Below are 9,515 nucleotides of genomic sequence, written 5' to 3' on the forward strand. Positions count from 1 at the left end.
CAGAGAGAAGGCTTGCTCCATTTTGTGCAAATGATTTATACATATTTTTAGTAATATTGCAAAGACATCACCAAACTTAAACAAAATTACAAGTATGTGCTATTCTAAAACTCTCTGGAGTCACGGTTGTAGATTTCCAAAGGGTTTTGTGGGATTAATTTTATATTTTGTTTCATTTGAATGATAGTTATCTTAGAATTTGTGCTGAGACATTTTGTAAAATTCCATGCTTTCTGAAGTAACTTTGTGATGATCGTTTATGTGAGAAGGTTTCTTTTTTGTTTAACCTTAGGCCAATAAAAAGAGGAGACATTTTGCCACCAGAAAGAGGCAGAGAGGTTGCCAAGGAACTTGGGATACCGTACTATGAAACCAGTGTATTTGACCAGTTTGGAATTAAAGACGTGTTTGACAATGCAATTAGAGCTGCCCTGATCTCCAGAAGACACCTGCAGTTCTGGAAATCTCATTTGAAGAAGGTCCAAAAACCTTTGCTTCAGGCTCCATTCCTACCTCCAAAAGCCCCTCCTCCGGTTATCAAAATTCCTGAATGTCCTGTACCAAGCATGAATGAAGCTGGATATTTATTGGACAGCCCACTGTGTGCAGATGTTATGTTTGTTCTCCAGGAGCAGGACTACATTTTTGCTCACAAGATTTACCTAGCTACCTCCTCTTCAAAGTTTTATGACCTTTTCTTAATGGAATGTGAGGAAAGTCCAGACTTGGATGAAACACAGTGTAATAAAGAAAATAGAAATAAGGATGTTCTGACAAGTCACCTTGAGACAAATGGTGACAGTGATGAGACATCCTTGAAATCTGCTGATGTTAAAATTTCCCCACCAGAAAGTACCGACTCTTTAAACATGCTAGAACCCGAACCTGGTGAAACAAATTCTGCAGCAAGATCTCTGTCATCCTGGGGTAAGGGGTTTGTTAGTGTGCATAAGGAAATGCAAGTGAATCCTGTTTCAAATAGGACGTGTCCTGTAACTGTGGTAAAAATGGATTCATCTGTGCAGGCTGGACCTTTTAAAACTGTTTTGCAGTTTCTATACACAGGGCAACTGGATGAAAATGAAAAAGATCTCACAAGACTGGCTCAGATTGCTGAAATCTTGGAAGTATTTGATTTGCGAATGATGGTGGAGAATATTATGAATAAAGAAGCCTTCATGAATCAAGAGATTACTAAAGCATTTCATGTCAGAAAAGCTAATCGGATAAAAGAGTGCCTTTGCAAAGGGACATTTTCTGGTAAGTAAATACATACTTTAACAGGAAAAGCACTAATTCTTTTCTCATTCATGTTACTGTTGCTTCACAGACTTCAAAAACTGTGACAGCTTATATTGCTCTGAGAGGAGGGATGAGCCCAAAATTATAGTGTTACGCAGGGCCAACTGTTCCAACCTGGGATTCTGCAGTTTAATTTCTCAAAATCTACACAGAAGCTTTTGAATAAGTGACCCAATTTTCCAGTGTTGAACATCCAATATCCCCCTTTTAACTGAGGCTTTTTATTTCACTATATAAAACGCTAGAGTTATCTTCAGGGTGGGGGTCGTGAGAAGTGAAAGAAGTCCTTGGTGTTAACAATGTGCAAATGAAACATACATCCTTGAGACACAGTTTCACTTTAAACGCAGACTTGCAGCATGCCTGTTTCTTTGTTCCCATGGCAGATGTGACATTTAAATTGGATGATGGAACCATAAATGCCCACAAGCCACTGCTGATCTGTAGCTGTGAATGGATGTCTGCTATGTTTGGAGGATCATTTATTGAAAGCTCAAACAGTGAGGTATTTGTCCATTTTTTTTCCATTTTGCTTATAAGGTCTGATGGATTTAGGGTGACGGAAGCATAATTTTGTATCTATTTGAAGGGTTGCAATAACCGCTGGAATGAGTCTTTATTCTTCCCTTGCAGACCTGGGATGCTTCTCTTCTTAAGGCATTAAATTAGGTTGCCTAGGAGGATAACATATTTTATGTAAGGCATGAGACTTCCTCCAAATGCTGGAGTGTGTGTTTAAACCTGAAATCCTTTAAAATATTAAACATGGGGGGAAAATTAAATATGGATTTGTGAATTTCTTTAAAATAAGTTTTAAAGTTGTGTGAATATATATTTATACAATGAGAAGCATTACAAAGAATACTTGGAGCAGGGGCATTGAGGAAGGAATTAAAGGGGAAAAAAGGTTAAAGAACATGGAGTGTTCAACTAGAAAAGGGGGCTGGCTTCACAGTACTTCAGTAGAAACTAAGCTCAGATTCTCTTGTGCATCAGCTAGTTCTCTTGAGTAAAGCAGGTATAAATTACAGTATAAAAGATCTCAATGCTTTGAATTAAGATTTTGCAGCAGAAGCCTTGGATTTTCAGGTGCCTTCGTGGTCTGTTTTCAAACACTCTGCTAATATTTTTTTCTTGTGTCTTATCCATACCCAGGTTTTGATTTTTGTTTTGATTTTCTTGTTCCTTTGCATACTTATGGGTCTTGTTTATATGAAGAGTTCAGGTTTTCTGTGTTTAATGTTCCAGAAGATTGTGTTCTACTTAGATTTTTCTTGCTTCTTCTAATACAGCTGTAAACATAATTCCTTTCCCAGAGGCATGCTCGACAAGTGGTTCATTAAAAATACATAGTTTGATTCTAGTAAGCAACATTTGGCAATGAAGAAGATACATTTATTTTCTACCAGCCTATTTTTAATGATTAACTTAACAGTCTTAGCTCATCTTTCCAATTTAAAATATTTAGCTTCCATTTTGTAGAGTTTAAAGCATTCGGTAATGCCTTTGGAAGTTTTAAAATGTAGGTAGATATGAATTGAGCGGTTTCCTTTGACTGGTTTACAAAAAATAAAACCATCTACTTTTTACTTATTACTTTTTCTGTATTTGGGACACAACATTTTATAAAGTCATTCACTGAATTTACTGTTCTCTGCATTAACGAAAATATATTAATAATGAATGAGTTTCACAACTAGCTCCTCTTTCTTGGAGAACTGAGCTGCTTCCCAGAGTTGCTGATATGCATAAGGGGTTCATGCTTTAGCACTATCAAATCTGGGTTTGAGTCCCACCCATCCAGGCAGAGCTGAAAGAAAAATTCACAAGCCCTCAGAGGTTAACAACCAGCTACATGACAACAATTAACCCCCTTCTTGCGGGAAGTATGTGCTGACTGCTTCCAAGCAGTCAGATTAAGTTGTATGTACATTTAATTCCTCATCATAATTTTATTATTTTTCTGCTCTGCCTTTCTGCTCTGCCTGCTTCTTCAGAATACCACACTCCATTCTTCAGTGCCAGCATCTCTTGAGTTATGAAGATGTACGTTACAAACTGCTGATTAATGGGATTGACTAGCTTGGGTATTGGAAGCAGACTTACTTGCCGCAACCTTGAGCCCCAGAAGAATCAGTTTTACCCTGTTCTTTGGAGGAGTGATCATGTGTGCAAACTCTAGTTGAGATGCTACAGCAATAGGTTACAGTGAGGTTTTCTGATACTCCTTCCTTTTTTTTTTTTAGGCTTGCCTGCAGTGAAGTGGAGTTAGGGTTGTGCTGGTGAGAAGTTAGATAGCTTTTGTCCTAGTCTTAGTAGTTTCATTACACAGTGGTTACACTTAATTACATGTGTGTGGCAGAAACTGTTTACATTTTCTTTGCCTCATTTCTTCCATTCTCAGTCCCTTCCCAACCATCATTTACGGATAATTTGGTTATTTGTAAACAGACTGAGAAGGGTGGCTTTTTTGCTATCCTTTGGTTTCTGTTATTCTCAGAACCCCCAGAATATCGCTTGCCAGGAGCAGATAGATTGCATTCCTCAAGAAGTCTACCAAGGGAAGTTTGGCATGGGAGGTGCTCAGCGGCTTTATATATCCGACAAAGCTATCCATTCACAGGCTAGAAAGCACTGAACAGATTCACTGTTTGATGTGGATCCAATTCTGGTAACTTGGTAGAGTTGCTTGTATGTAAACTGGCAAAGGATCTGACTCCAGAGGTGTGCTTACCTGTTGGCAGCTTCTTGAACTTTAATGGGAAATTTCTTTTTTGAAAACTGTTTTCCCTGCATTTCTGAAATGACTTGGAGAGAAAAAGAGACAGTCCAGCAAAGTGGCAGAAGTGAAATATGGCCTCTGTATGAAAATTCCTTAATTATTAGAGACTCTTTTCTTAAATATCTTTTCCAGGTAGTTCTTCCCAACATAAACAAGACTTCCATGCAAGCGGTTTTAGATTACTTGTATACCAAGCAACTGTCCTCCAGTCAGGAACTGGACACACTTGAGTTAATTGCGTTGGCAAATAGGTTTTGCCTTCCTCACCTGATTGCGCTAGCAGGTAAGAATTTGTGGCCTTGTCCAATGCAGCGTCTTCTGCAATGGCTGAAACATGTTTTAATGGTTTTGGAATGCACAGGATTTTCTCAAGTGTCAGGGAAAATAAATACTTTTTTTTCTGAAAGGGATATTGTAATACAAATTGGTATTTTCACTTAGAAAAATGTATTTGCCTTTCTCTTGCCTTTTTTAGTTTTGTGCTAAACCAGCTCAGAACATTGAAGTATTCTGTGCTTTAAGAACAGAAGGAGTAAACCTTCTCTTTAACATTGATAGAATGTCTGTGGTTTGTAGTATGCATTCTGTTGTTGTTAATTTACCTGAAAACAGGATGGACCCCAGGCTTTCCATTACGTAATGAATGAAGTGCTCCATTATACATTTCTATTCAAAGAGAGTAACTGAGCCAATTCAAAACTGATCTAGATCATCATGTTTTTTAGAAATGCTGTCTGGATCCCTTTTCACTGCCTAGATTAGAATTTAATATTTTGGTATATACATGGGGATTCAACCCTCATTTCAGGAAGCAAAATTTTTCAAGCATGTGTTTAGAGAAAAATTACAGGATAGGATACTACTTAGTTTTAAAATTAAATCCATACACACCCCAGACCTCTGGGGTTTTTTTCTTTTCTTTAATTTGTTTCTTTCTATGTATGTAACTTGGCATTGTTCTGAAGACATGGCCAAGGCCAAAACTCAGAGACAGATGAAGCAAAGCTACATGTATTTACATGACAACATTTAGGCAAAATTTAATCACATGCCAAAGTGGTGGAGTCACCATCACTGGAGGTGTTCAAGGAACGTGTGGACATGGCATTGTGGGACATAGTTTAATGGGCATGGTGGTGTTCGTTGATGGTTGGACTTGGTGATCTTACAGGTCTTTTCTAACCGTTGTGATTCTGTGATCCTAGCTCTCCTTCAGTTATGCATCAGGAGCGTGTACCTTGTCTTCACTGGTTCTGATAAACCAAATCTTTATTGTCTGATTTTATATACGCATTTTAACTGAAGTCTTGGTTATTTTTTTAAGTAGTGGAAAATAAACATACATGTAGTATTAAGAAGAAATATTTCATTCCATTTAATTCTTGATGAAATAAGTTTGAGTCCAAAGGTGATTGCCATCAACTGAACCCAGTAGAATCAAATCAGCTCACAACATTTCCCAAAAAACCACTCAAACTTCTAAGCTTCTAGGAAGTGGTGATAGCAAAGGGCTAAGGAGACTCTTGAACTGAAGTGACTTTTGGGGAGAGCTGGTCAGCCTTCATCTGGATCCCTAGGAATGACTAATCTGAGAATCTGAGGAGGGCCTGATATGAACTATTCTATATCAGTGCTGTGGGTATACTTATTAATAAATCCACAATGCAACGGCAAATGCGCTGTTGCCTAAAAACTTGGCTATTGCTTTTGCATTACCCAAATGAGACAGCTGATTCATATTTCTAATTTATATTGAATATTGCACCCATCCATTCTGCCAGAAAGAGAGTAGTGGCTGCTGAACTTTGTCCTTCTATAAGCCGTTATTAATTACAGGCTTGCTTTATGTAAGAAAGAGATAAGAATTGTGTGTGAAACCAGAAATAGATAGTTTGGGTTGAGGCAAAGGGGCAAATCCTCCTATATGGACTGTGCTCCACTCAAGCAAGACAGTTTATACCTGTGATGCAGAATCTCCAGCCACAACTCTAAAGGCCAGAATTTGACTTTACCCAAATCTGAAGTTGCTCATGATATCTGGGTGAATGTGCCACTTGCATAATGCTAGAGTTAACACTAGGAGGAGGGAGAACATGCCGCCTTCTTTGTTACTTGTGTATGATCTGACCTTGAAATGTGACTGTTTCCCATGTGAGTGATGAGTTTTCTCCTCTCACAGAACAGCATGCAGTAGAAGAGCTGACAAAAGCCTCCATGAGTGGCATTGCAATAGATGGAGAAGTACTGTCCTATTTGGAATTGGCACAGGTCAGTGTGCACTGTTTTTTTAAAGATATTCTAGCCAACTGCAGGACTTGCTTTTAGCACCTTACTGGTTCTGAGCATTGCTTCTAGTTGGCTCAAAGTCTGCAGTTCCGAGAGTGACTGACAATAAAACTTAGTTTTATCTTCTATTTTAAAGAAGATTTTTCCGTTAGTTCGAAGCTGAAACATCTATTTAAGTAATTTCGGAGGAGTTGTCTTTCAAATACATGTTTTAGTTTTCTTGATTGTGGAGATTCCAAGCTCCATGTTCTCATGGCTATGCTTTAGTAAGATGAAATGCAATGTAATGAAGCTGTTCAGCTTTGTAATGGTGACTGATTCCCGGGTTCCCTTCAATTCAGATCTTGTAGATATATTTAGACCTGTATTGCAAAGGCAACATTTTTTGTATTCTTAGACTTGACACTTAGACTGGCTACTCAGAGCCAGTCATCTGATAGTTCAGAGTGAGTGCAAATCCTACTACTTTATGTTCAAACACGTTTCAGTGTTTTCTTGAGGCCCAGAAACCATGACAAGAGAGAGCCCCCAGCTCACAGTTAAATTGCACGCCTCTGTTTTCCAAAAGGAGTGATACAGCAGTCTCCCAGATACCGTATTACAAGCTAAAATGTTTTTTAAATTTTATTACTCTTGATTTCACACTAATGATGAGTCTGGCTGCAGCTTGGTTTGAAGTCAGGGGTTTAAGTAGCACTGAAATACAGCTCAGGCTGGCCACCATGCAAGATTTCCTGCAGCTGCTTTCAGGTGCCTCTCTTGCAATACCTGTAATACTACTTCAAAACCAGGATTGAACCCCTTCCAAGAAAAGGCAGCTCGCGTCACTTAAAACACTCTTCATAAAATCGAAATTTTCTTTTTTTTTTCTCCTGGTTGAAGACAGAAGTAATATGTTTAACTACTGTTAGGGTATCCTCTGTGCCTAGTATCTGTATCAATATGATGTGTTTATAAGCTGAGAAGATCATAGTAGACAGTCAGAACACAAAAATAGATACACATGCTGTACAATCTGACTTGCATTATAGCTATGCTTCCTTACGACCATGGGAAGCTTGTACAAGATTTTGCACTGAGCTTTCAGTAATGCTTGAATTCTGTCAATGAGCATAGTTTTCCAGGGAGTCACTTCAGAGCAGGCTTTGCAGTAACTGATAGGGATATATGACTCGTACAATCATACCAGAAGATTCAGGTCCAGCATGCCTTGTGTTCAGATCCTGTGTGGGACTGAATGCAGTTTGCCAGATGCTGTGCATGCTAAGCACCTATTCATGAGCCTTTTGGGCTGCTGGTTTTTCCAGCAGAATTGTGTGATAAGGTCTCGGGCATCTAGAGGCCACTTCAGCCTCAAAAGCTTCCCTGAATGCTTAGGAGAGTGCTGCCAGATACAATCTGCTGGGGACCATTCTAGCTTTAGTTGTTAATTGGGCCTGCAAAATGAATGATAACCTCAGGAAATGGAATAAGCTCTTCGTTTTTCTTTACAGTTTCACAATGCTAACCAGCTGGCAGCTTGGTGCTTGCACTACATCTGCACGAATTACAACAGTGTTTGCTCCAAATTCCGCAAGGAAATCAAAGCTAAATCTTCAGGTATGGGCAACTTTAGTTCCCAGTTTTCATGAGGTTTCCCCTTCTTTCTCCCCACCCAGTTGATGAACATGAAGACAAAGGTGAGCTCAGATAGCTAAGCCATGAGACTGAACCTTTCTGCTATCTTGACTAGCATTCGTAAATTCTTTGTAAAGAAAGGTCGTAGTCATTAGCCTGATGCCTGAACAAGCGTTTTGTTCTATACCTATTTCAGTGACGCTAAAAGGAACAGAGCTATTTTCAGGCTCCACAATGAAATATGCGCTCTGTAAAGGGCTTGCTTTTTTACACTCTTTGGTGGACTAAAGCCTCTTTGAGTGTAACTGCTTTCAAAGTCTTTTCACCCTGTAAGGAAGGCGTATCAGGAAACTGGGGGAATCCCTGATAAGCCAGCTAACATACAGACTGGATAAATGATTAACGGCATAGCCTTTTGCAGACATTTCTGGGCTTTGTATATCTTATTGGCTTGTTTGGGGGCTTTTTGATTGTTTCTTTTTAATCAGATAATCAAGAATATTTTGAGAGGCATCGCTGGCCACCTGTGTGGTATTTAAAGGAAGAAGATCACTACCAACGAGTTAAAAAAGAAAGAGAAAAGGAAGATGTGGCACTGAATAAACATCATTCAAAGCGGAAGTGGTGCTTCTGGAATTCCTCTGCTGTAGTTGCCTGAACAAAGCAAATAAGTGGAAATCCATAGCCACTGTCAGAAATTAGTCTTATTGTTAGAAATAAGATGTAGTTCAGGTTTTCAGGAAACTTTGTTCCACGTGTGCATTTATTATTGCTGGGGTCAAAAGCACAAGCTCACTGAAAGTGAGCCTGGAACAGCTCCGCAAAGTCATATGTATATTTTTGGCTAGTAAGCAGATAAGTGTCTACCATTATTACATTTCTTTTTATACAAAAAAAAAAAAAAAATCCAGCATTAATGTTTCAATCTCCAATTGGGAAATATTTTTATACTGTCTGGTGTGTTTTGTTCAGATAAAATTCTGGATACCATTTTATTTTACAGACCACAAAATAACCATGTAGCAGCTTTGTAATTAGATTTTAACTATTTTTACTATGCGAGTACAGTGAAATAGACACTTTTCAGCTATAAGAGACCGCTTTTTAGAGTATCTCGTAAAAAGTCATCTTAGGAAAAAATCTAGTTGTCCAGTATAGGTTGTCTTTTTTAAACTAAGTACTGTGCACTGGTAATATAATTAGATGGTTATTTCCCCCTTCTAAAGTAAAGGATTAGAATAAGATCCAATAACTGCAAGATATAGAGTGCTTGATCTTTGCTCAGCTGAATAATAGGCAGTATAATTACCTGCTCAACTGCAGGAAAATGTATTTCTAATATTTGCCATGTAAGTGCAAATAATTACGACTATGTGGGCCATGTGAAATCTAGTGATTCTAAGTATTCAGAGGTTTTATATGTCTAGATCAAAGAGAATATTTCTCAAATCATTTAGAAGGGCTTATTAATTTATATCCTTATACAAGTATGGATCTGAATACAAAAAGCAGTTACACTGCTTGCATT

The 9,515-nt window shown here is 38.3% G+C and overlaps 1 protein-coding gene across 1 annotated transcript in view; it reads left to right on the forward strand.

Moving 5' to 3' along the window:
• RHOBTB1 (Rho related BTB domain containing 1) overlaps nt 1–8,670 on the forward strand; it is a 48,452-nt gene extending 39,782 nt beyond the window's left edge. The window contains exons 5-10 of the mRNA XM_059821171.1: nt 293–1,260; nt 1,689–1,807; nt 4,217–4,367; nt 6,264–6,352; nt 7,864–7,969; nt 8,476–8,670. Coding sequence (XP_059677154.1) covers nt 293–1,260; nt 1,689–1,807; nt 4,217–4,367; nt 6,264–6,352; nt 7,864–7,969; nt 8,476–8,645 — 1,603 coding nt within the window. The 3' untranslated portion in view covers nt 8,646–8,670. The remainder of the gene's footprint in view (nt 1–292; nt 1,261–1,688; nt 1,808–4,216; nt 4,368–6,263; nt 6,353–7,863; nt 7,970–8,475) is intronic.
• Nucleotides 8,671–9,515: the final 845 nt, after the last annotated feature.

The sequence above is a fragment of the Gavia stellata genome, chromosome 9 (genome assembly GCF_030936135.1).
Source record: "Gavia stellata isolate bGavSte3 chromosome 9, bGavSte3.hap2, whole genome shotgun sequence".
NCBI lineage: Eukaryota > Metazoa > Chordata > Aves > Gaviiformes > Gaviidae > Gavia > Gavia stellata.